This window comes from Schistocerca piceifrons, chromosome 5, assembly GCF_021461385.2.
Source record: "Schistocerca piceifrons isolate TAMUIC-IGC-003096 chromosome 5, iqSchPice1.1, whole genome shotgun sequence".
Classification (NCBI taxonomy): Eukaryota; Metazoa; Arthropoda; class Insecta; order Orthoptera; family Acrididae; genus Schistocerca; species Schistocerca piceifrons.
The window spans coordinates 207,414,692-207,442,302 of record NC_060142.1 but is presented as its reverse complement, the minus strand read 5'-3'; the positions used below and the strand labels follow the sequence as shown (position 1 = coordinate 207,442,302).

General features: G+C 39.5%; 1 protein-coding gene across 3 annotated transcripts in view; it reads left to right on the top strand.

The window, feature by feature from the left end:
- The window catches only part of LOC124798398, a 136,358-nt gene that overhangs the window by 84,060 nt on the left and 24,687 nt on the right, over positions 1 to 27,611 (top strand). For 2 of the 3 annotated variants that reach the window (XM_047261783.1, XM_047261781.1), the window contains exons 7-8: positions 18,984 to 19,166; positions 19,256 to 19,366. In XM_047261783.1, the coding sequence (XP_047117739.1) occupies positions 18,984 to 19,166; positions 19,256 to 19,366 (294 nt within the window). The remainder of the gene's footprint in view (positions 1 to 18,983; positions 19,167 to 19,255; positions 19,367 to 27,611) is intronic. The other variant, XM_047261782.1, reaches the window with a different exon arrangement.

The window sequence follows — 27,611 nt, the reverse complement described above, 5'->3', positions numbered from 1 at the left end:
TGCATCATCCTCAGCTCTGGTGCAACAGTGGAATACATCCTATACTATCAGGCGTGACAGTCCATTGCCTTTTATTGAGGCATGGGTTATGTGCGCGTGATCCTCTTCTCTGCCTACCTCTTCAATGGTGTATCGAATGACTTCTCTACAGATAGGAATGGCATCAGATAGTGTGTTTGGACATATCAAGGTACTGTTTGTTTGAAAATGATGGCCGACTGCATTCGCACAAGACATACATACCAACTCAAGGAGTACAGGCAGGCACAATTTCTCTAATAGTGGTAATAGTGGTTCGTTATCATGAACAACAAGATCCTCAATACAGTTTGTTAATTAAAGTTCCTGAAGTATTTTAACAGATCAAAGAACAGCTCTCAGAATCAATTTACAACACATAAAACTCAAAATCCCTTTTTAAGCAGAGGAAAAAAATACAAATTGCGTAATGCAAGGTTAAATAAAGATTCTAACGCAACATGGCAATACCAAAATATACGTAGATATGGCCTGTGACCTCTAAAGGCAATAAAATATTGATCACAAAATTTTTAATTCAAACAACTTAAATGAAATAAAATCTGATTACTATCAACGTACTCTCAAACTCCGTAGCCTCTAAGATGTGCACCGTACCACAAAATACACTACTGGCCATTAAAATTGCTATATCAAGAAGAAATGCAGATGGTAAAGGGGTATTCATTGGACAAATATATTATACTAGAACTGACATGTGATTACATTTTCACTCTATTTGGGTGCATAGATCCTGAGAAATCAGTACCCAGAACAACCACCTCTGGCCGTAATAACAGCCTTGATACGCCTAGGCATTGAGTCAAACAGAGCTTGGATGGCGTGTACAGGTACAGCTGCCCATGCAGCTTCGACACGATACCACAGTTCATAAAGAGTAGTGACTGGCATATTGTGACAAGCCAGTTGCTTGGCCACCATTGACCAGACGTTTTCAATTGGTGAGAGATCTGGAGAATGGGCTGGCCAGGGCAGCAGTCGAATATTTTCTGTATCCAGAAAGGCCCGTATAGGACCTGCAACATGCGGTCGTGCATTGTCCTGCTGAAATGTAGGGTTTCACAGGGATCGAATGAAGGGTAGAGCCACAGGTTGTAACACATCTGAAATGTAACGTCCACTGTTCAAAGTGCTGTCAATGCGAACGAGATGTGACCAAGATGTGTAACCAATGGCACCCCATACCATCATGCCTGGTGATACGTCAGTATGGCGATGACGAATACACGCTTCCATTGTGTGTTCACCACAATGTCGCCAAACACGGATGCGACCATCATGACGCTGTAAACCGAACCTAGATTCATCCGAAAAAATGACGTTTTGCCATTCATGCACCCAGGTTCGTGGCTGAGTACACCATCACAGGCGCTCCTGTCTGTGATGCGGCATCAAGGGTAACCACAGCCATGGTCTCAGAGCTGATAGTCCATGCTGCTGCAAACATCGTCAAACTGTTCATGCAAATGGTTGTTGTCTTGCAAACGTCCCCATCTGTTGACTCAGGGATTGAGACGTGGCTACACGATCCATTACAGCCATGCGGATAAGAAGCCTTTCATCTCGACTACTAGTGATACGAGGCCATTGGGATCCAGCACGGCATTCTGTATTACCCTCCTGCCCTCACCGATTCCATATTCTGCTAACAGTCATTGGATCTCGACCAACGCGAGCAGCATTGTTGCGATACAATAAACCGCAATCACGATAGGCTACAACCTTTATCAAAGTCGGAAACAAGATGGTACGCATTTCTCCTTACTCGAGGCATCACAACAATGTTTCACCAGGTAACACCGGTCAACTGCTGTTTGTGTATGAGAAATTGGTTGGAAGCTTTCCTCATGTCAGCACGTTGTAGGTGTTGCCACCGGCGCCAACCTTGTGTGAATACTCTTAAAAGCTAATCATTTGCGTATCACAGCATCTTCTTCTTGTCGATTTAATTTCGCATCTGAAGCATGTCATCTTCGTGGTGTAGTGATTTTAGTGGCCAGTAGTATATTTTCCTTCCTTTTAAACACTTTACCTCATAAACATCCTTACATGTGATGCATACCACTGCCAACTAATTATGACAAATAACAAATGTTATAATTACCCAGGCATGGAAAACTGTTCCTTTCAAAATCAGAAAACACAAATCATCTCTTAAGTTCAGTGGTTACATCCGTTAAAAAAATATACAATACATATCTTTTCATTTCATCGTGGTCATGCACTGTTGTGCGCTGTGCTGTCCTTTAGAATCACATGCGGCACGGGAAAGATTTTCCATGATGGATAAAATGTAAACAGGGCACAACCAAATTGCACAACTTGCATACTAAGATTATATGTTGATGCGGATGCAGCTCGCAAATCTTAAAACGGGCGAGGGAGTAGATGCGGTACTACTGAACATTCCGACTATACCGCATCACACCAAACAGCAGTACGGTGGGGTAGACAAGAGACAAATGAACAACTGTTGCAAAACAACCGCAGAAAAGTCAGTAAGAAAATATTTGGGGCTTTAAACTCTAGGGAGGGCCACACCAAACCACAGAATGATGTCCCAAGCTAAGTTATGAAAATACTATCAGTGATTTCACCATGACAAGTAGAACCGTAAAATACCACAAGAAGTGAACTGTAATTAACATGATTCACAAGCATCTGACTGAAAAGCTCCACAGTCAACCTTTCCCTTACTACAAACAGGTAACATTAACTCCAAGGTTCACTTGTGGACACTATGAGAGTGTCAAATTACTTGTTATAACTGTATATAACAGTTGAACTTACTGGGGCTGACTTAGGGTTCTTAATAAGACAAGCAATAATTCGGTGCCTCACTTGGATCCACCTTCGATCCACAACACTCATTTACTTTAAAGCAGCTAAATAGATGACAATGCTGATATCAATGCTCTCCTCCCAAGCAGTGCTCTACCTGGAGACGGTAGTACCAAAGTAAAGCTTACACTATTCGCAAGTCTGGTATACGCATCACCAACATGCACCTTTTTAGAATTCTTGTGTTCACCTCATGCACCAAACTTGCCGTAATTCTTCGTCGGAATCCAAGGACAGAACCAAGAAGTCACTTCTCAGCTCGTAAATGACCATACAATGATCATCCTTGGGACAATACCGGCCCTACACACTAGGATCTTCGAGCGCACCAACTACTTCTGCAGGGCCCACCGACCAAGTGGACTTGACCTCCGACACCGACATTGCTCCTCACCCACAGTCCAGCACTAATTCCCAACAAGCCCCTTCTTCCTCATTTTGTCTGCCTCACAGTGCACGGAAAGCCAACTCGCCAAAGCTATGCGGTGACCAGACTCCAATCCGATCTCGATATTGACATCGCGGCGAGTACTGAGAAGACGGGTGGCTTTGAAAGACAAAAAAAATTTTAATAGCGAGCCGTACCAGCTCAATTCCCTCATAACAACAAAAATTATCAATGTTTGACAATATGTAGTAATTGGATAGATAAAAAAAATCTACTCACCAAGCAGCAGCAGGAGAACATACACGTGAAAGAAGGTTTTACTTTGCAAGCCTTCAGAGTCAGTGGCTCGTTCTTCTGGCAGAAGGGTTCCTCCTTCCCAATCAACCCTTCTGCCGGAAGGAGGAGTCACTGGCCCCAAAACCTTCCAAAGTAAAACCTTTGTGTGTGTGTGTGTGTGTGTGTGTGTGTGTGTGTGTGTGTGTGTGTGTGTGTGTGTGTGTGTGTGTGTGTGTGTCTGTCTGTGTGTGTGTCTGTGTGTTCTCCTGACACCACTTGGTGAGCAGATCTTTTTATCTATCCAGTTACATTAGAATGACCTAGTCTGAAAAATGATAATACCTATCAGTTGTTCTCCAACACGCCTGGCTTCCAATCTTTACTGCCTCTATGTGATAAGGAGGAGTGGACCAATTTCATACTGTCCAGCACACATTTTCATTGCTATATTTTCTGTCAACATATTTGAGTTTTGCTTTGCTTTCTTAATGACCAGAATTAGTTTCTTTGTTGTTTTTTTTTCTTTATTATTCTCGTAAATGTGATTATATTTGTTTCCTGAATTGGGTCCCAGATACTATTTTTACTTCAATTTTACTGTTTTTTTGGAGCTCTTTTATTATTTTCAAAGGTTTTATTGTTTTGGGGAAATGGGGATACTTGTTCCTAGATGTCGTTTGTTTTTAGATGCCTGTGAAATTGGGCTTTTGAGACGTACAGCTTCAATGGTGAATTCATTGTTAAAACTGTTGTTATGGTCTAGAACAGTCAAAGGCTGGAAATTTTCTTTGGTGAATATGTGATGATATGTTGGATAAAAGTCCTGCCGCAAGAACTCCTTGCCAACCTTGCGTACAGTATGGGAGCACATTGCAGAGCATGCAGTGTGAAGTCATCACACATCCTATTACAAACCAATGTTCCCTTTTGTTGTGTTGAAGGAACCATCAGGAATCATGGTGAGTTAAGTGCAATTATTGTCTTTGAATAAAAGTGTCCTTTCTGTACATCCTTTTGTATTTCTTTCTGTTACCTTCTGTATTATACTGTAGTAGATCTGCGTAGGTGTGTCCAAGTATAGGGAGGTGAGCTACTTGGCAGTGACACATCACACAAAAGTTACTTTTGTTCTCAAGTGTAGTTATTAAATAAATAACATCATATTGCAGCTTTTTGATAGGCATGTTTATCTTTTTCAAATACTTAGAAACTGTAGAGCACCAAGGGCACAAAATTTGTTGTCTCGGACCGTTTGTGCACAGAAAAGTGTTCACTCCATTATTACCCTGTCATCTGACAGAAGCCACACCAGTGCTGAATTGTAATGAGAATGGCACAGAAAGCCTGTGCAACTATATTGAGGTATCAAATAAAAAAAAAAAAGCCCTCGCAATCCTATTCCAGCAATCCATATCAAATTCATAGCCCTTCTAAACCAGTTACAGTTATCACTAGATGACTTTCCTGACTTCATTTAACCTAGGCATCATACTCTACTTTCTGCTTACTCATTTCTTTTATCCCCAGCCCTTGTTCCAGCAGCTTAACTTCATGCTACTTGCCACTTTCCCGGTGGGTGTGAACCCTTCACCACCTTGGCTTTGTGCAGCAACCCATGTTCACTTTGGTCTTCATTCGCTTCCTAAGGGCGCTATTCTAACCTCGCTCTATCACTGTAAGTTTCATGACCTTCGTGATAGTACCTTTGTGTACACTGATGGCTCTCAGGCTGGCCGTGGTGTTGGGTGTGCCTTCATCATCGGCTTCCGGAACACTACTCAGTATTTACAGCAGAGCTCTTTGCCCCTGTATCAGGCCACGCAGTACATCCAGAGACACATGCTTTTCCATTGCATCATCTGCTCTGACTCTCTCAGTGCCCTTCAGAGCTTCTGTGTACTGTACGCCATCCCTCCCTTAGTGCAACGGGTCCATGAAAATTGTCACTTGCTCACTCTTAATGGAGTCACTGTGATGTTTATGTGGGTTCCTGCTTGTGTCGATCGGGAAACGAGACAGCTGCTGCTGCTGCCAAGGCTGCAATCCCTGTATCTCAGCCCACTAGTTCCACCATTCCCTCTGATGATCTTTGTGTTGCTGTTTGTCAGCAGGTGATGCCACTTTGGCATCACCACTGGTTCTCCCTTCATAGGAACAAGCTCCAGGAAACTAAACCTCTCCCAGCAGCCTGAACGACCTCCTCTCAGCCCTCTCGCCATGAGGAGATCATTATAGCTAGGTTGTGTTTTGGGCACTGTCTTTTTAGCCATTGCCATTTGTTAAGTGGTGCTCCCCACCACTTTGTAGTCATTGCACACAACCTTTGATGGTTGACCACACACACACACACACACACACACACACACACACACACACACACACACACACAACTAATTGGAGAGATTCTCCTACCTCCACCTCCAAGTGGTGGTAGGAGAACACACATATAAAAAGTTATTACAGTTTGCAAGCTTTTGGAGTCAATTGCTCCTTCTTCTGGCAGAGGGGATGAAGTGGAAGGAAGAAGGGTGAAGGAAAAGGACTGGTGAGCCCAGGTATTTAATTTTGTTTGATTTAGTTTGTAAGCACACTCCTTTCCACATTTTTTCTGTTTGTTTATTTTTATGATACTTTTTGCCCCTATATACATATTAAACTCCCTTCGACTAAGTACTTTATTTTGGATTGCACTTTGTTATCTTAATATTTATTGGAGCTCACTGTAATATTCTCTTTATCCAGATAATTGGCTTTGTATATGCACAAGAAAAAGCGAGAAAGAATTGCTATGAAAATTGGCCAGATGCGAGTAGGACTTGCACCCTGAAGGTTCCGTACAAACTTAATTATGTATTTAGATAGTTCATTCATTCTGGGAATCAATCATGATGATTTTTACCTGTTATGAACATTGATACCGTCAAGTCGTCAGTCCCACAGATTCCAAGACTTTCAAGAATGTTTTAATTTTAAGTTTGAAGTGCAATAATACATGAAAAAAGAAATATTTTTTTCATGTGATAAAATTAACTATTTTCTGACTTTTCCTTTACTTGTGCTGTGAAACCTTTCTTCTTGCCAAATTTCATGATTCTATGTCAAGGGGAAATATCTCATACATTTTAATGAGTGAGTTTGCAGGTATCAAAATACGTGACATATATGATAGTATGTTTTGATTGCACTTACTTAGAAGCTTCACATTTTTACACCACCAAAGGACTAGAGACCTCAGTATGTGACATGAATTTCAACTTGATGTGTCTACCTGTTCCTGAGAAAAAGGAGACTTAACAGATTAACAGATGGACTGACAGACAATATCCGCTAACAATTTTTTTTCTGTGTGTTATAATTATAAATTAACACTTTCATGGTTTCTTTCCTTTGGTTGCAGTATGAAACCTCACTTATTGCCAAATTTTATGATATTAGGTCAACAAGAAGTACCCTGTAGGTTTTGATGAGTTTGCAAGTATCAAAATATGTGATATAAATAGCTGTGTCTTTTGATTGCATTGACTTAGATGCTTCACTTTTTTGCATTGACAAGAAACCGTACTCGTTAATATTTGACATAAATTTCAACTGGACACATCCCCCATTCCTGGGATACAGGGTTTCAGACAGTCGGACAACAGAGTAATCCTATATGTGTGCTGATTTTACCAATTGAGGTACATAACCCTCAAAACACTACTTCTTCATTTCACTTCCACTGTTATGGTACTGTTAATATATTACTGTTTATATATGGCTCTCTCATAGGAGAGATTTGCAGACCCAGAATCCAAATATTTAGGTAACTGATAGGAGCAGCAGTCAGACTGTATGCCTTTAATTTGGTTAAAGTTTTTTTTGGAGCAGGTTTGGCCACAGCATGCAAAGCTGCACACGTGCATGATGTGCTGCAAGCATGTGATCTGATGCTAAGACTTTCTTGGCACTATTTGGTACATTTTGGCTTTGCTCGGTCCTTCTTGGAAGTACTTGGTGCAACACGACGTTTCATTTAGCAGTGCAGTGCAGCATTTTTCAGTGGGCACGACTTTCTTAAGTTCTGCAGAATCATTGTGTTAGTGCTGTTTATCCTTCATTATTTGTTAATGGTACAAAGGAAGGTCATAGATCCAGTGGCTATTTGCACAGAAAGAGGCAACTCACAATCTATCGCCACAAGTCTTTAAAAATGAATGGGAATGACATACGAGAAGGGTGAGAAGTCTACAGGATGGTGATTCTTCTGGAAAACCTGGAACTCTCAGAGAATTACATTTTACCTGAAAAAATCAGAGAAATCTCAGGGAATTTCAGGAATTTCATAAAATTTCAGTGAAGTCTGCACTTTTAACCTAGCATTGTAATTGAATTTTATTGAGTTTTATAAATCACAAATTTTAAAATACTTAGTATTTCAAAGGGTGTTAATTATACAAATATTGTTGCAGAAGAAGCTGAGTAGCGCCTTGGTATAGTGGTTATGATACTTAACTGTTGCATGGAGGGTCATGAGCTCAAAACTCACCTGGACTCTACAATTTTAATTTCTTTATTTGGGTTGAGTACATTCCAGAAGTATCCACAAATGTCAAGAATCATTGTACTGGAATGTTCTGTAGCTGTATATATACTGTATGTGTTCTGGCTGGAGGCAGTTCACTCTGCGCTCTTGTATGTGCAATTGCTGAATAAACCTTCATTAAGTGAAGTTAGTGTTCGTCATTCATCTACTCACACCTTCTTCTACACGACAGTATTATACCATCATTGTGACACAATCTTCCTCCTCACACCTGGAATTCTCAGGGAATTTTTTTCCAACTTTGAGTAGGCACCCTGATTCTTGACCTATTACACAGTTGCACAGTCAAAGGGTACCACAAATCTGCTGTGAAGCAACATTACAACACCATGGAGAAAGAATCTGAAGATTAAGTTAATGATGAAAGAATAAAAAATTACAACTTTCAACAAAGGATTTATATGGGATTCATTGTTTTATACACCAAGAAGCATTTTGTGCTAAATTCCCAGGCTTGGAGCACGTGATGAATTTGGTGGTACAAATAGTGAATTTGCTGAAGTCACATGTAGTATTACATTATCAGTTGCAACTGTTTTCAATAGAATTGAGCAAAGAGTGTGGAGAATTTATATATTACTGCAAAGTACATTGGTTAAGTCACCATGCACTGTACTTTCACTGTGTTGAGGAGTCTTACTACTTTTTGAGCTTTCATCACACCCAGTCTTTCTCTTTGACTGTGTGAAACAAGTATATGTGGCATAAAAGAACTCCAGTTGCACTGAGGGTGGCGGTGCGAATGGAATAACAAGATTTCCAATGTGAAGAAACAGCACACCAGTTGCATGTTGCAGGAATGATTTTTCGATTTAAAACTTGCTATTTTTGAATTGTTGTTGTTGTTGTTGTTGTTGTTGTTGTTGTTGTGGTCTTCAGTCCTGAGACTGGTTTGATGCAGCTCTCCATGCTACTCTATCCTGTGCAAGCTTCTTCATCTCCCAGTACGTACTGCAACCTACATCCTTCTGAATCTGCTTAGTGTATTGATCTCTTGGTCTCCCTCTACGATTTTTACCCTCCACGCTGCCCTCCAATACTAAATTGGTGATCCCTTGATGCCTCAAAACATGTCCTACCAACCGACCCCTTCTTCTAGTCAAGTTGTGCCACAAACTTCTCTTCTCCCCAATCCTATTCAATACCTCCTCATTAGTTACGTGATCTACCCACCTTATCTTCAGCATTCTTCTGTAGCACCACATTTCGAAAGCTTCTATTCTCTTCTTGTCCAAACTGGTTATCGTCCATGTTTCACTTCCATACATGGCTACACTCCATACAAATACTTTCAGAAACGACTTCCTGACACTTAAATCTATACTCGATGTTAACAAATTTTTCTTCTTCAGAAATGCTTTCCTTGCCATTGCCAGTCTACATTTGATATCCTCTCTACTTCGACCATCATCAGTTATTTTACTCCCTAAATAGCAAAACTCCTTTACTACTTTAAGTGTCTCATTTCCTAATCTAATCCCCTCAGCATCACCCGATTTAATTTGACTACATTCCATTATCCTCGTTTTGCTTTTGTTGTTCATCTTATATCCTCCTTTCAAGACACTGTCCATTCTGTTCAACTGCTCTTCCAAGTCCTTTGCTGTCTCTGACAGAATTACAATGTCATCGGCGAACCTTAGAGTTTTTATTTCTACTCCATGGATTTTAATACCTACACCGAATCTTTCTTTTGTTTCCTTTACTGCTTGCTCAATATACAGATTGAATAACATCGGGGAGAGGCTACAACCCTGTCTCACTCCTTTCCCAACCACTGCTTCCCTTTCATGCCCCTCGACTCTTATAACTGCCATCTGGTTTCTGTACAAGTTGCAAATAGCCTTTCGCTCCTTGTATTTTATCCCTGCCACCTTCAGAATTTGAAAGAGAGTATTCCAGTTAACGTTATCAAAAGCTTTCTCTAAGTCTACAAATGCTAGAAATGTAGGTTTGCCTTTTCTTAACCTTTCTTCTAAGATAAGTCATAAGGTTAGTACTGCCTCACGTGTTCCAACATTTCTACGGAATCCAAACTGATCTTCCCCGAGGTCCGCTTCTACCAGTTTTTCCATTCGTCTGTAAAGAATTCACGTTAGTATTTTGCAGCTGTGACTTATTAAACTGATAGTTCGGCAATTTTCACATCTGTCAACACCTGCTTTCTTTGGGATTGGAATTATTATATTCTTCTTGAAGTCTGTGGGTATTTCGCCTGTCTCATACATCTTGCTCACCAGATAGTAGAGTTTTGTCATGACTGGCTCTCCCAAGGCCATCAGTAGTTCTAATGGAATGTTGTCTACTCCCGGGGCCTTGTTTCGACTCAGGTCTTTCAGTGCTCTGTCAAACTCTTCACGCAGTATCTTATCTCCCATTTCATCTTCATCTACATCCTCTTCCATTTCCAGAATATTGTCCTCAAGTACATCGCCCTTGTATTTTTGAATTACTGAACAAAAAAAGGAAAGCAGAAATGAAAATTAGAACATCCAGAATGGCTTGCAGACATTAAATTTTATGTGGACTAGATGGCACACTGCCCGTAGTAATACAGTGCAAGGTGAGAAAGAACTTATTTCTGATTTGATGGGGATGCATTTCAAAGGGAAATTGCACTGTGGAAAGGACAAATTTTGCCAAAAAACGCTCTCCACTTCCCAAAGCTCAGTGGAATTAGAGAAAATGTAAGTTTTGAGAAATTCATTGTGGTTTTCATAGAATGTCAAGGTTAGTTTTCTTAATGTCTTGAGAACTCTGGCAATCTTACGTTTGTTTTTGGGACTGTTTGCCATTGCAGTTGACAGCATCTCTGTCTGGATGGAACTGTTCTATCTGCAGTGTAATTCTCCTTTAACAGACAAATTCTTTAATGTTAAAACCATCCAGAAGTTCTAAGTTGTTTTCCTCAGGAAGAGTTTACATTTCTCCATAATGCGATTGAAAATATGATACGATATTTGAATTGACATGTATCAGGAAAAAATGCAAAAAAAAAAAATTTGTTTTGTTTGTGAGATATATATATATATATATATATATATATATATATATATATATATATATATATATATATATATATATATATATATATATATATATATATATACTTTTATTTATTTATTTATTTATTTTTTTTTTTTCATCCCGGTATATCGATATCAAAACAGCTATGTCGAGTGCCAATATTTTTATTTTATATTATATTTTTTTCGTAATTTTCAGAAAATATTTGAAGTTATTGTTTTGAAAATGTAGTAGGATTTAATTCATCACATCCAGTCTTTCTCTTTGACTGTGTGAAGCAAGTATATGTGGCATAAAAGAACAACTCCAGTTGCACTGAGGGTGGCGGTGCGTATGGAATAACAAGATTTCCAATGTGAAGAAACAGCACACCAGTTGCATGTAAAAAAAAAAAAAAAAATTTAACATACCTAGTGCACCATTTCTTCACATCGGCATTCTTCAAAAACATTTGTTGAAAGTGCTGAAGAAAAATGTAAATGACAAGATTGGTCGTTGCAGTAGGCAGAGACATGTGAGGGACAATTCTGACGTAATTGGCACTCGGTGCTACCAACAGAAACTGTAACGCTTAGTTACACCATGCAATTTTGACTCTACAGCTGCTAGATCGCTGACGTTTGCAGAAATAAAACCACAGAGAAATCGATATGTAGTGTTCCAGACAAATCCGAAATGTGACGAAACTGAATGACGGACCCATAAGACGCCTTTTATTGTGCTACTTTCCTGCAGTTAACATTGTTAGCAAAGTGGTTATTGCCAAGTGTGAATGCACACATCATTTTCATTTCAATTCTTGCTCTAAGGTGGACAGGCAGGCTGCTAGCTTGTTGATTTGCAGAAATCAATATTTAAATGTACAGCTCTGAAACCAGCAGTAAAATTTATTGATATTTTTTTTTGGATATATCGAGAGCCAATAATTATATTTTTTTTAAATATCAATGTATCGGATTGCCGATATTTTTAAAAATATTAACAGTCTTATTGTTGAGACATGTAAAATATGACACCAGTTGTTCATTGTTTCCTGTGTGACTGCAATGGGCAGAAAACATACAGCAGATAAAATAATGAAATTGCTCCATATGCTAAAGCATCCCAAAGAATTTATTTAACAATTGTCAGCAAACCTCGAAATGTAAACTATTTATAGCATGAAGAATATCGAGTCTGTATTCAGTTTCTTGCCATGTTATTTGTAAAATGTCATCTGTCACTGTTGCAATCACATCAGTGATATGATGTCTTGAGAAAGGAATATCATACACTTTGGTCGCATACATGTGATCCTTCACGAACCCGCACAAGAAGAAATCGAGCAAGGTAATATTGGGGAAAGGTGGTGACCAGGTAGTATGTCCTCCATGCCCAATGTGCTGACCCATTCACTGTGTTTTCTGCAAAGGATGGTCCAAGAATCCTGTCATGCATTGCCCACACCAAACATTCAGTTAGACTTATCATGAACATGTTCATTGATAGCAAGCGGATATTGCAAGGCCCAAATCTGAACATTATGCTGATTAACAATTTCTGGTACGTAAAAGGTTGCCTCACCTGAAAATAAACATCTTTCCAGGAAGCTGGCTGCAGCATATCCATAGCAAATTTTTGCCAGCACAGTTTGTTCTTCAGCATCAGGTGTTGCAGAAACTGCACTTTGTAAGCATACAAATAAAGATGCTGGTATACTACATGATGCAGTGTTGCTCATGGTACATTAAGTTGCCTAGATGCCTGCAGAATTGAGTTACACAGGCTTCTGAGAAACACTTGTATTGTGTCGTCCACTGTCTCTTCCGAAACACTAAGACATGCACCGCCAGAATGTTCCAGAACACTTCCAATTGCCAGAAACTTAACAATAGCATTCCTTAATCATTTTCACATCAGACGAATCACATCCTTACTACCTACATATGGCAATTTCTTTGTACAGCAGTTGGCGATTTTGTGTCAGCTAACTACACCAACCATACCACTGCTTGTGCACACTGCTGTGGAATTGCCATTTTCACGTGTGCTGCATTTTGGGAGCAACAGTTGGCATGCCTGGCATTCGAGTATAGATTCTTTGAAATGATCTAGTAAATGGTGCGATTTCATCATATCTACTACTTTTTTTTTCCTGTGGGCCTTCAAAATGTGGGAGGTCTGAAAGGGTCAGCCTATATTTTAGTAATATTTGTTATCTCATTGGGCAATTTATTTTACAGTCATCTTCCCTGATAGAAAAAGTTTTGAGATTTTTGTTTTTTGTTTTTCCTTGGTAAATGTAAATCAAAACTGGCTCTTCTTCCTCGATTACATTTAGAACTAGTAGTGAAATACTTAGTAGTTACTTGTCCGGCATTTGGAACATCTTGGTGACAGTTCCACAACTGTGGTAACTGTTTTGGAGAAAATTTTGCCACCAGTTGCACTTTCATTTTTAATTAAAGCCATGACTGATTTCTGTGGTATCAGCAATGCCTACACCATGGTGCAAGCTGCCTCACGACCACAGGTCACAGGTCACATCATACAATCCAAGTCCATCTGTTCGTAGTGCAGGTGCAGTACTGGCCACTTGCACAGGCGGGCACAGCCCATACACATAGCTGTCTCCACAGTAACATAGCAGTTCCTGGCTATTGTACCTACATGAAATAGCTGTAAGAGTGTACTGCACCTATCACGCTGTACTGTGCTGCAGTCAACTCCTCGACGTCACATATTTCCCTATGTTACCTGGGGCATCGTAAGTGTATGCAGCATCTCACTCCAGTAGTCTCACATTGGACTGCAATACTGCTAATAAAGCAATGCTACACCATTTGGCACTCTGGTACCGTACTATTCAGGGATTCTGCTTTACAGCACTCCAGCTTGGTGTCATACACGGATTCTGCCGACTTGTCATACACGGACTGTGCCGACTGCAATCCCAAGGGTTGCTCTAGCTCAGTCTTTGTAGTATTGTATTATTCAGCTTTCAGCTTTTCCCTTGTTGCGGAATAAACTTGTTGTCAACTAATGCCTGCTGTTATTTGTTGTTCCCCATTCGCAGACACAATTTTGGCCCACAACACCATTATCTAGTGGCATACTTCAGGCATCCTGACATATGTATGTCTACATCTAGATAATGGTCTTTAAACTACAAAGAAAAGTACAAGTGGTGCAGTCTTATTTTTACAACAAAAAAAACTTAATTAGGTTTTCCATGAAGGAACCAAAGATTGGTAGATGAACTCACTTGGTGCAGCACTGATGCCAGTTTTTTAAAGAGTTCTTCACAGTGAACCTGATTACTACTACTAGTTATTATTCTTACAGCCCATTACTCCAGTTTAAAAACTGTCCATGTTTTGTGCCTTCGATCCCCAGAAATGAATCCCATAGTTAAGAACTGATTGTACGTAGGAATAGAATGCCAACACAAGACATTCACTGTTATAAACTGATGATAAAACCCGAGACTACCGTATTTACTCGAATCTAAGCCGCACTTTTTTTCCGGTTTTTGTAATCCAAAAAACCGCCTGCGGCTTAGAATCGAGTGCAAAACAAGCGGAAGTTCTGAAAAATGTTGGTAGGTGCCACCACAACTAACTTCTGCCGTTGAATATATGTAGCGCTACACAGGCATGCTTTTTAGGCACAAAGATAAATACTGGCGCCAAAACCAATGCGTCAGTAAATAAATTAAAAAAAAAAAGATGGAAGCCGAGCCTTTTTTTCTCCGCCCCGAGTTTCGACCACTGCATTTTCATACATTATCCAATGAAGTAAATACAAATTCCGAATTGTTCATCTTCGAATGTAGCAGAATTTCAATGTACTATGAAAATCTGACTGGCAAGACTGTTTGAGATGTTTGTCAATATGGCCAACTCTAAGTTCTGAATTTTTTCCTACCTGTGAGAAGAGATGGTTGCTAATAGGAACCTGATGAAATGTGAATCACATGCAGTATTCTCTTCACCATAAGAGTAATACGAATATAAACATTTTACCATGTATTCTTTCGTGTTTCCTGCTATCTCATTTAAATCCTGTCTGCCTAATTAACTACGAAATTACAGACAACAGCAAACGCGGAAGAATATACGTATCGTGTCATATTTATATATTATTCTTATGCCTAATAGTGATACAGTCAGAAATGAAGCACGGCAACTGACTAGATTTTTAAATCTAAGACGACTAATTTCTGTGCAGAATTTGACGTACTAAAGAAGCGGCCGCAAAGATTTTCAAACGGGGAAAAATTTTCGCCCAACTCTCGTTCTGAACATGTTCTATCATACGCAGTCTATTATTTGGTTCTTGTTGATCATTATCAAAGAAAGCAGCAATGTAAGTAACAACAAATAGCAGTCTCTTGCCATTGTTTCGCTAATGAGACGATTCTTCTCTCTTGTTTTTTAATTGTAAGCGGCAGTAGCGCGCACAAAAGCAAGCCATGCCGCGAGCGGCGACAGGCTGTAAACGCTCACTATCAGAATGCGACAAACAATGTATGACACAGCACAGTAACGCATTTTCAGCTTAGAGTGACGTAAACACCTATAACAAAGAAAACGGCACTTATCAGATCAAAGCAAAATAAGCAATCGATCCAAACCAGACGAAGCACGTGAAAAAGGAAGGGTACCCGTATAAATACGGACGGAGCGCCTGATGCATAGCAATGGCTACGTGGTAAAGTTTAACTGCTAAGCTTACAACTCGAACCAAACTACTGTAGCTGTATCGTCATTCATTATACCTAAATTGTGTCTCATATTGGAATGGACCAACTTTGTTTCGATTTGGAGGTGCGGCCTAAAACTTTTCTCTCCTCTTGAATTTCGAGTCTCAGATTTCAGGTGCGGCTTAGATTCGGGAAATTTTTTTTTCCTTTATTTCGAGTCTCATTTTTCAGGTGCGGCTTAGATTCGAGTAAATACGGTACCCATAACATGCTTTTCCCCAATGTCTTTGTGCGATCATTCCATGTTAATTGACAATCATTACCTCCCATTAAAACTTCATGTTTGTTACACAGTCTGAAGATGTGTTATCTATGCTTAATGTAACAGAATTGTTTTCACTCTTTATCCTAAAGTGCATACTAGTTGGTTACTTTTTCTTCATTGATTATTTACTGTATAGTGTCCATTCATAAAGATGCTTGAGGATTTCATTTGCTTTCTCTAATAGGAGCTCTGCTGTCTTATCAGTGACTGAAGTTTCTGTTGTCAGCAAAGTAAACTTTTTCTACATATCTTACACTGCCTGGAAAGTCATTGGCATACTTAGAGAACAGAACTGGAACAAATACACTACCCTGAATAACACCTGTGTTTGTTTCTTGTCTGAAGCTTGTCTTTCTAAACATTTATCATTAGCAGTCAAGCCATATGCAAATTATTTTTGCATATCTTTTATTATAACCATTTGTATCACATGTATTTTAAAGTGGATGTTTATTTTTTTTACCATACACAGCATTACAATATCTCCATTTCACCAGAGGATTATCCATAAAAGGACGCAACATACGGAAAATGTGCTATCATTTTTGTCCAAGGGTCAAAAGGATTAATGGGATAAAATGGTCCATTTAATCCATTCCCGTCTGGTATGTCTCTTATAATTTGGGGGCATTTACAGTATCAGAAAGCCTTAGCAGTCTCCTATACTCCAGTTTTTTCCTCCCTTTTGTCAGAAGCAGGAATGCCAAACAATTTTCCTTCTACCTTGATAGATTTTCTCTATCCATATTATAAATACACTACTGGCCATTAAAATTGCTACACCATGACGATGACATGCTACAGATGCAAAATTTAACTGACAGGAAGAAGATGCTGTGATATGCAAATGATTAGCTTTTCAGAGCATTCACACAAGGTTGGCACCGGTTCACACAAGGTTGGCGCCGGTGGCGACACCTACAACGTGCTGACATGAGGAAAGCTTCCAACTGATTCCTCATACACAAACAGCAGAACAGCAGTTGACCGATGTTGCCTGGTAAAACGTTGTTGTGATGCCTCGTGTATGGAGGAGAAATGCGTACCATCACGTTTCCGACTTTGATAAAGGTCGGATTGTAGCCTATCACGATTGCGGTTTATCGTAATGCAACATTGCTGCTCCCTTTGGTCGAGATCCAATGACTGTTAGCAGAATATGGAATCGGTGGGGGCAGGAGGGTAATACAGAATGCCGTGCTGGATCCCAAATGCCTTGTATCACTAGCAGTCGAGATGACAGGCTTCTTATCCGCATGGCTTTAACGGATCGTGCAGCCACGTATCGATCCCTGAGTCAACTGATGAGGATGTTTGCAAGACAACAACCATCTGCACGAAGAGTTTGATGACTTTTGCAGCAGCATGGACTATCAGCTCGGAGACCATGGCTGCAGTTACCCTTGAAGCTACATCACAGATAGGAGTGCCTGCGATGGTGTACTCAACGACGAACCTGGGTGCACGAATGGCAAAATGTCATTTTTTTGGATGAATCCAGGTTCTGTTTACAGCATCATGATGCTTGCATCCATGTTTGGTGACATCGCAGTGAACGCACGTTGGAAACATATATTTGTCATCGCCATATCCGTGGCTCTAACCTTCATTCGATCCCTGCAAAACCCTACATTTCAGCAGGACAATGCACGACCGCATGTTGCAGGTGCTGTACGGGGCTTTCTGGATACAGAAAATGTTCAACTGCTGCCCTGGCCAGCACATTCTCAGATCTCTCACCAATTGAAAACGTCTGGTCAATGGTGGCCGAGCAACTGGCTCGTCACAATACGCCAGTCACTACTCTTGATGAACTGTGATATCGTGTTGAAGCTGCATGGGCAGCTGTACCTGTACACGCCATCCAAGCTCTGTTTGACTCAATGCCCAGGTGTATCAAGGCCCTTATTACGGCCAGAGGTGGTTGTTCTGGGTACTGAATTCTCAGGATCTATGCACCCAAATTGCGCGAAAATGTAATCGCACGTCAGTTCTTGTATAATATATTTGTCCAATGAATACCCGTTTATCATCTGCATTTCTTCTTGGTGTAGCAATTTTAATGGCCAGTAGTGTATTAATATTAGTTTGACAGTATTATGAAAAGGATAGATTGTTACTCACCATGTAGCGAATATGTCGAATTGCCAATAGGCACAACAGAAAGACTGTCAAACAACTAAGCTTTTAGCCAGATATCCTTCTTCCAAGTTAGGCAACATAAACACACACACATATAACCACTATCTTCTGGCCGCCGAAACCAGACCCTGTTGTTGTGCCTATTTGCGACTCGACATTTCCACTATATGTTGAGTAGCAATCTATCCTTTTCATAATATTATCATTATTCCATTCTGGATTCTCCATTATTAGTTTAGAATAGGCTAGAACACAGTTTTGTAAAATTAAGACTAACACTGCTGGTAATGAACCAATTGTAAGTTATTGTATGACAGAAATAAAAATCTTGTCCCATGCACCAACCAAATGCAGTCCTGTCGTCATACAAGCCAGTGAGCTCACTTTGTTCGACAGTAACTGAAACAGCAGAGCAGTTATAACCTTGGTGGTGCATGAGGATGGATTTTAACATTAACAAACAACAGAAATTTGTTCCTAGTGAATTAACTGGTAAATTTATTTACAAATTTAATGCATTTTTTATCATGCATTTTAATACATTGCTTTTTAGTAAAAGCTGACCTCTGCAATTAAATGTCAACATTACACAACATCATGATGCATATACATTTTTTTTAAAAAAAACTTTGTGATTTATGCAGTTCATTTATTCATGTACAGAATTTACTGCTTCCAGATTGTGGCCAGAAATTTTCAGCAAAGAGTAGTTTGTATGTTCATGCTAAAAAACATAATGCTTCAAAAGGTGACCAGCAAGCAAAAGCAACTTTTTGTTGCCCCATTGAAAAGTGTAATCGCAGTTATTCAATGAAATCTAGTTTAAGGCAACATATGCTGAAAATCCATACACCAGTTTTAGGTAAGTATATATGGCTATTATTAAGTAATTTTAACTGCATGTTCAGTATGAACATAACTGAAAGTATCATTTTTTCATGTATATGACAGCAGAAGATACCACCCAGCTAGAGTACATAACGTTATTAACATCAAATGATGACAGTGGCTCATTAGAAGGTCTCGAAATGCTCTCTGAAGATGGACAGCTTACGTCACCTGGTAATTTAATTAAATTACTTTTTATTTATGTTATTTATAAGGTACTGGACAGGACACTTGTTACAGCTGTGGGAGTGATTAATCATCTTATAAATGAAATGATTAATACATAAAATATACATGGTAGAACGTGTTTTTTTCAAAAACTGTGTTCCTTAACCATGGAGAAATATGTGGAGGATTCAGCATTAACATGAACCAAGTCTATGTTTATTTTTATTTATTTTTTATTTACATGTCTGCTTCCTTAGGATCAAATTGAGGAGCAAATCTCAAAGGTCATAGAACATGTCAGTGCATGAATTGCAACATAAAAGTAATAACCAATAAAAAATAAAATGTTTATGAACCCAAAAAAAGTCAAATCATAAGTTTAAGTAAACACAATCAACAGTATAACATAAGAATCAGATTGATTTTTCAAGGAACTCCTCAACAGAATAGAATGAGTGACCCGTGAGCAAATTCTTCAGTTTAGATTTGAAAGCGCTTGGCTTACTGCCAAGATTTTTGAATTCTTCTGGTAGCTTATTGAAAATGGAAGCAGCAGTATACTGCACATCTCTCAGCACAGAAGTTAAGGAAGTGCAATCCAAATGCAGATTGGATTTCTGCTGTGTATTAACTGAGTGAAAGCTGCTAATTCTTGGGAATAAGCTAATATTGTTAACAAGAAACGACAGTAAAGAATACATATATTGAGAGGCCAATGTCAAAATAGTGAGACTAGTCAAAAGGGGTCGACAAGAGGTTCGTGAACTTACACAACTTATTGCCCGAACTGCCCATTCCTGAGCCAGAAATGTCCTTTTAGAATGGGCAAAGTTACCCCAAAATATAATACTGTATGACATAAGTGAATGAAAATAAGCAAAGTAGACTAATTTTCATGTCGAACGATCACTTACTTCAGATACCGTTCGAATACTAAAAATGGCAACATTAAGTCTTTGAACAAGCTGAACTGTTCAGTTTCACTAATCATTCTGTGAAATTAACATCGGGTTCTGTTGAATTGTGTGTTGTTGTTGTTGTTGTCTTCAGTCCTGAGATTGGTTTGATGCAGCTCTCCATGCTACTCTATCCTGTGCAAACTTCTTCATCTCCCAGTACCTACTGCAGCCTACATCCTTCTGAATCTGCTCAGTGTATTCATCTCTTGGTCTCCCTCTACGATTTTTACCCTCCACGCTGCCCTCCAATACTAAATTGGTGATCCCTTGATGCCTCAGAACATGTCCTACCAACCAATCCCTTCTTCTAGTCAAGTTGTGCCACAAGCTCCTCTTCTCCCCAAGTCTATTCAATACCTCCTCATTAGTTATGTGATCAACCCATCTAATCTTCAGCATTCTTCTGTAGCACCACATTTCAAAAGCTTCTTGTCTAAGCTATTTATCGTCCATGTTTCACTTCCATACATGGCCACACTCCATACAAATACTTTCAGAAACGACTTCGTGACATTTAAATCTATACTCGATGTTAACAAATTTTTCTTCTTCAGAAACACTTTCCTTGCCATTGCCAGTCTACATTTTATATCGTCTCTACTTCGACCATCATCAGTTATTTTGCTCCCCAAATAGCAAAACTCCTTTACTACTTTAAGTGTGTCATTTCCTAATCTAATTCCCTGAGCATCACCCGACTTAATTCGACTAAATTCCATTGTGTGTTAGAAACTGTAAAAACTGAATCTTACTGAGATTTAGCGTTAGTTTATTTTCTACAGCCCATGAACTTTTGTCATGAACTGCAGTATTTGAAATCGAGCCAATGTCGCACGCAACGTCCTTTACTACCAAGCTAGTGTCATCAGCAAACAGAAATAGTTTACAATTACATGTAATAGTAGAGGGCATATCATTCATATAGATAAGAAACAGGAGTGGCCCCACCAGGCCCCACCACCAATCCCTGGGCACCCCCAATTGACAGTACCCCACTCAGACCCCACATCACAGCCATTCTCAACACTGAGAATAATGACCTTTTGCTGTCTGTTGTTGAAGTAGGAGGTGATTTGGGCTGCTCCCCATATTTTGTAATTCTTCAACTTCTGGAGCATTATATCATGATCAACACAATCAAAGCCCTTAGTTAAATAAAAAAATATGCCTAGCATTTGAAACCTTTTGTTTAATCCATCCAGTACCTCACAAAGAAAAGAGAATATAGTATTTTCAGTTGTTAAATGACTTCTAAAGCCGAACTGTACATTCAGTAGCAAATTATGTGATATAAAATGATCAGTTATCCTTGCACACACAGCCTTTTCAATAACTTTAGCAAACACTGATGGCATAGAAATAGTTCTAAAATTGTCTACTTTATCCCTTTCTCCCTTTTTTTTAAAGCAGCTTCACAACTGAGTACTTTAATCGTTCAGGAAACTGACCATCCTAAAGGAAAAATTACAAATATACGAGGGCGGTTCAGAAAGTAACCTCCGATTGGTCACAGTGCGGGTTGTGGGGGGGAGTAGCGGCGCCATCTGTGCGTTCACGCACTCAACAGGTCAGTCGACATCAAGCCGTGGTCGAGTGAACGTCGTACCTGCGCTAGTTTAGTTTTTGTGGCAGTTTCAAATGTGTGCTGCAATAGAAAACCCCGCCAAATGTGAAGTGCGTGCTGTCATAAGGTTTTTTACAGCCAAAGGATATTCTGCAGCAGCTATTCATCGTGAGCTTTGTGCCGTGTACGGACCAAGAGTTATGAGTGAAGGAGTTGTCCGTGAATGGGTACGTTTATTTAAAAGTGGACGAGAAAACGTTCATGATGAAGAGAGGAGTGGTAGACCATCATTGGTGACTGACGAACTCGTTCAGACAGTTGATGCAAAAGTTCGTGAAAATCGACGTTTCTCAATGTCTGAGTTGTCTACTGGTTTTCCACAGATTTCTAAGACACTCTTGTACGAGATAGTGACAGCAAGATTGGGTTACCGTAAGTTCTGTGCACGATGGGTGCCCAAAATTCTTACCGACCACCACAAAACTCAAAGAATGGCCTCTGCATTAGACTTTCTGTCACGTTATGAGGACGAAGGAGAACCATTGTTAAACAGAATCGTGACCGGTGACGAAACCTGGATTAAGTACGTGAACCCTGAGACAAAAGAACAATCAAAGATGTGGGCACATTCAAATTCGCCTACCAAACCAAGAAAAGCCTCGCAAGATTTTTCTGCCAGAAAACTGATGGCAACGGTGTTTTGGGACGCCAAAGGGGTGTTGTTGGTTGAATTCATGGAACGTGGTACGACCATTAATCAAGACGTGTACTGTGAAACAATAAAAAAGTTACGACGGGCTATACAGAACAAACGCCGTGGTATGCTGACTTCCGGTATCGTTTTTTTGCACGATAACGCCCGTCCTCACTCTGCTCGCAGAACAACGGCCCTTCTTGAGTCCTTCAAGTGGGACGTTATCAACCATCCACCTTACAGCCCAGACCTGGCGCCAAGTGATTATCACCTCTTCATGCATTTGAAGAAATGGCTCGGATCACAGCGGTTTGATGATGACGAAGAGCTCAAAGATGCGGTCACAGGCTGGCTCCAGGCACAAGCGGGTGATTTTTATGCAGAAGGAATTTCAAAGCTTGTGAAGAGATACGATAAGTGCCTCAATCGCTATGGAGACTATGTAGAAAAATAGTGCAAAGATGTAGTTGTAAGATGTATATATTAAAATATTTTTATTTAACTTGGTGTATTTTTTTAAATCAACCGGAGGTTATTTTCTGAACGGCCCTCGTAGCTAAATACAGGGCTAACATGTGCAGCACAGTACTTCAATAATCTGCTAGGCACTCCATCATATCCATGAGAGTCCTGTCTTCAGTGATTTAATTATTGACTCAGTGTCCCCCTTGTCAGAATCACAGACAAGTATTTCGGACATCAATCTCGGAATGGCATTTGCCAAGAGAGTTATTTGATTCCTTGTAGAAACTAATTTTTTATTTAATTCACCAGCAGTGCTCAGAAAATGATTGTTAAATACTTTACATATATCTGACTTATCAGTAACAGAAATATTTTTACTGAAAACTGACTTAATATCGTCGACCTTGTGCTGCTGACCAGACACTTCCCTCACAACTGACCATACGGTTTTAATTTTATCCTGTGAATTAGCTATTCTACTTGCATACCACATACTCTTTGCTTTCCTAATAAAATTTTTAAGCACCTTATAGTAATGTTTGTAATGGGCTACTGTAGCTCAATTGTGACTAGCCTACTTCTAATATTTTGATATAATTCCCGCTTTGTTCTACATGATATCCTTATCCCACTAGTCAGCGACCCAGGCTGTGTTTTACTGCTAGTACCCCATTTAGAATGTTCTAATGGAAAGCAACCCTCAAAGAGCATGAGAAATATGTCAAGGAAAGCATTATATTTGTCATCTATGTTATCGGCACTATAAACGTCCTGCCACTCTTGTTCCTTAATAAAGTTCAAAAAACTCTCTATTGCTGTTGGATTAGCTTTCCTACATAGCCTGTAATTATATGTGACATTTGTTTCAGTACAAAAGCCTTTTAGTGTTAAAATTTGTGCATCATGGACTGAAAGGCCATTCACCCTTTTACTATCAGAATGCCCATCTAGTAATGAAGAAAGAATAAAAATATTGTTTATGGCTGTGCTACTGTTCCCCTGCACCATAGTTGGAAAAAACAGTCTGCATCAGATCACAAGAGTTTAGGAGATCTACCAACATCCTTTTTCGTGCACAATCATATAAAAAATTAATATTGAAGTCACCACATGTAACTAATTTTTGAAAGTTCCTATAATGTGAACCAAGACCCCTCTCTAGCTTGAGCAGAAATGCTCTGAAGTCACAGTTGGGGGATCTAGAAACAACAACAATTAGAAGTTTAGTTTCCATAAATTCAACTGCCCCTGCATAACATTCAAATATCTGTTCAGTGCTGTGCCGTGATACATCTCAAATGGAGTACTGTTTTTTACATACATAGCCACTCCCCCACCCCACAAGGAACTCCTTGAAAAACAGCCTGCTAATCTGTATCCTGGTAAAGGAAACCTCTTTATTGTCAAATTATTTAAGTGGTGCTCCGATATACCAATAATTTCAGAGTCAACATCTGTAAGCAATTCACTAAATTTATCTGTAGTACCTCTTATATTTGGATGAAATCTGCTGATTCCTTCTCTACTTGGGAACCTGACATCCACTTAAGGTGATTCCTTAGTTAGTTATACATATCAGCTGACTTCAATCTAAAAAAGGTGCAGCTCTAACACCAACTACTACAGGAATTTTTCCATGAGTGATCCCACCACCACCCACTACACTGTCACCTATAAGCTTTGCCAGCCTCCCCTTCCTATACCTATTGAGGTGCAGGCCATGCCTAGTGAAACCCAGTCAACTGATAGTCTCAACTGACACCACTGCAATGTGACCCATGCCTCTGCCATCAGTGTCTTCTCCAGTCCCATGTTAACAAGCCTAACAGCTGCATTAAGATGAGGCTGATCATGACACTGAAACAGTTTAGTCGCACCAGTTTGAGTTGCTATCTTTACCACATCATCGCCAACATCATATTCCCAGTCCCTATCAAGACTATTCCCCACTCCACCCACAGCCACTACCTGATCCTCTGTTGTAAAATTCCTACATAACTCCCCTATTCTGTCAGTCACCTGCAATAGGCTTCACAATGCTGATGACCTGGTACTCACTCTCCAACACTTCCTCCAACTGCTGGCTCTACCGTGCGAACTACCTAGCAGCAGAGCCTTCTTCTTTCTGTTAGACTTTGCAACTGACTTAGACCTCCTAACTGCTGAGGACTGCTGCATGTTTCCTACACCTACATCTACACCTACTACTTCAAGAGGCTCCTCTCCACTCATCTCTGACAGTTGGCCAAACCTATTGCATAAATGCAAAATACAACTGTCTGAATACCACCACTTCCACGTCCTCCTCCTAACTGCGTTCTTGCCAACTGCCAGTTCCCATTACCCAGCACCCTTCAGTTTCCTCAACCTACCTAGTCCCTCCTTTGCGTATTGTAACTGCACCTGAAGAGGCACAGATCTTACACTCCTGCTCCTCTTTCAGTTTAATTCTACTTCAGATTCTGCATTCCCAGGAGAGAATCTCACTAGAATGCCAACTAGCTTTCCCACTGCATTTCCCCCAATGAAAATACTTTGAACAAATCCCAAACCATAACCCACTACTCACAAACCTACGACAAAGCCCACACTTCTCACTTGTGATAAAATTTTACAGTTACTAAAAAAAAAAAACTAAACATCTACATTACTTAAGTTAAATTACACCAGTAGAACTATTTACAGAACTAACAATAGTGATCTTGAAATTCTCTGTCTAATAAGAAAGCAACAACTTTTATCAATACTAATAAACAACTACTAATACCAAACCAACAAAACTTCACGAAATTTATTAGCTAAAACCAAAAATTCAAGTGGCCACTGGAACACTCAACTAACTTAAAACAGCGAATGAAAATTTTACTGAAATATTTCACTAGAAACAATTAAGAAATGTCAGCTGAAAACTATTGCACAAAATTTACTAAATAACTTTGATGCACAGAAAACTCTTGTAAAAACACTGCTAATATTTGGATGAACAATTGAAAACTACTAAGTTTAATTTTCTAATACAGTGCACAAACAACTTTGACAGTACTTAGCTTTATAACCGCTACAGATGCAACCGCATGCCACGAAATTTAAACACACTACTGAGGTGTGACACTTGGATGAGCTATGTAAGCACACCCGTGAATAACAGACCACTAGAGTTAATAACACAGAAGCAAAGCCTGAGATGAACGAAAACTCACTAATAAGTTACTTTTACAGCAAATATTAACACAAATAAACCTTAAAATAAGAAACTGAAGACTAAAACTTTATACAATGATGAGCAGTTTCAACAGCAGTGCAGCATGTCTGGCTTTTTCTCAATAGAACCTACCTACATCTGCATCTATACTCTGCAAGCCAACATAGGGTGTTTGGCAGGGAGTATTTATCATTTTCCTTCTTCCAGTCACAAATGGTCAGTGGGAAGAGCGACTGCTGGGAAGCCTTCAAGTGGGTTTTAATCTCTGATTTTGCCTTCATGGTTATTTCACAAGATGTACGTAGAAGAAAGCAATAAATTGTTTGCCTCTTCTAAGAACGTATGCTCTCAGAATTTTAAAAGTAAAGTAGACCTTGATGCAGAAGCCTCTCTTGAAGCATCTGCCACTAGAGTCGCTGAGTATCTTCATGATGCTTTTGTGTGTACTAAGTGAGTAAGCGCTTAAATCAACTGTTATGCAATATTACATCCTCTGCCTCGTTACAGTTAGTGTTTCAGAGGATGAAATTTAACTATGTACTGAACTTAGTTCACTTCTACTAGGAAGCTGTAAAGAAAGTGTGTCTCATAAGATTTATTATCAATATTGGTTTTATATCACAAAATTTACAAATGTGTTTCTTATAATGTTAACACACAGAACTTCCTCTTTCATTTTTCATAGAAGTGATACAAATTGTCACAATTGCATATTAAAATATTCTTAACATTCTAGTCATAAACAACAGCACTGTGAGAAAGCTGTAAAAGTAATTAGAGCATTATGTTGTGTGTCGTAGGGCACCCTAGAATATTGCTCAACATCTATAGAGCACTTGTAAGAAACAAAAATCTACTATGGCTCTTTTATATCTAACAATGTAAAACAAATTGTGAAAGCAAGCTCACAAGTAGTTGTCCACCTGTGCTAAATGTCCTTCCTTCACAACTAGTTGAGCAGATGCATAATGTGGGCTGTATGTGGAACAAACAGAGAAAAATAATTCACCTTTCCCAAAAAAGCTTGCAGCTCCTGAGAGTTTTTGGGATAGGGTAGAGTGTCAATGGCAGGAAGTTGTGGTCAGTGGACTGGCCCCCTTGTTTATTGACCAAGTGTCCACTTGCTCCTGGAAAAACTGCCGTGTGTGCGTGCGACACTTGAGGCCTGCATCATGTAATGTAGTAAAGAGGGTAGAAAGATTGCCCACATGGTTGTGACACATAGTGCCTTGACAATTAAGTCACTGAGATAGTACAAGCAGAGATGGACATGGTTAACTGTTCCAGATATGTCTGGAAGATTACCGGCGTGGAAGAGATCAATGGGGCAAGTGCTTGTATTTGTATAAGCCAAAGCGACAGCTGAT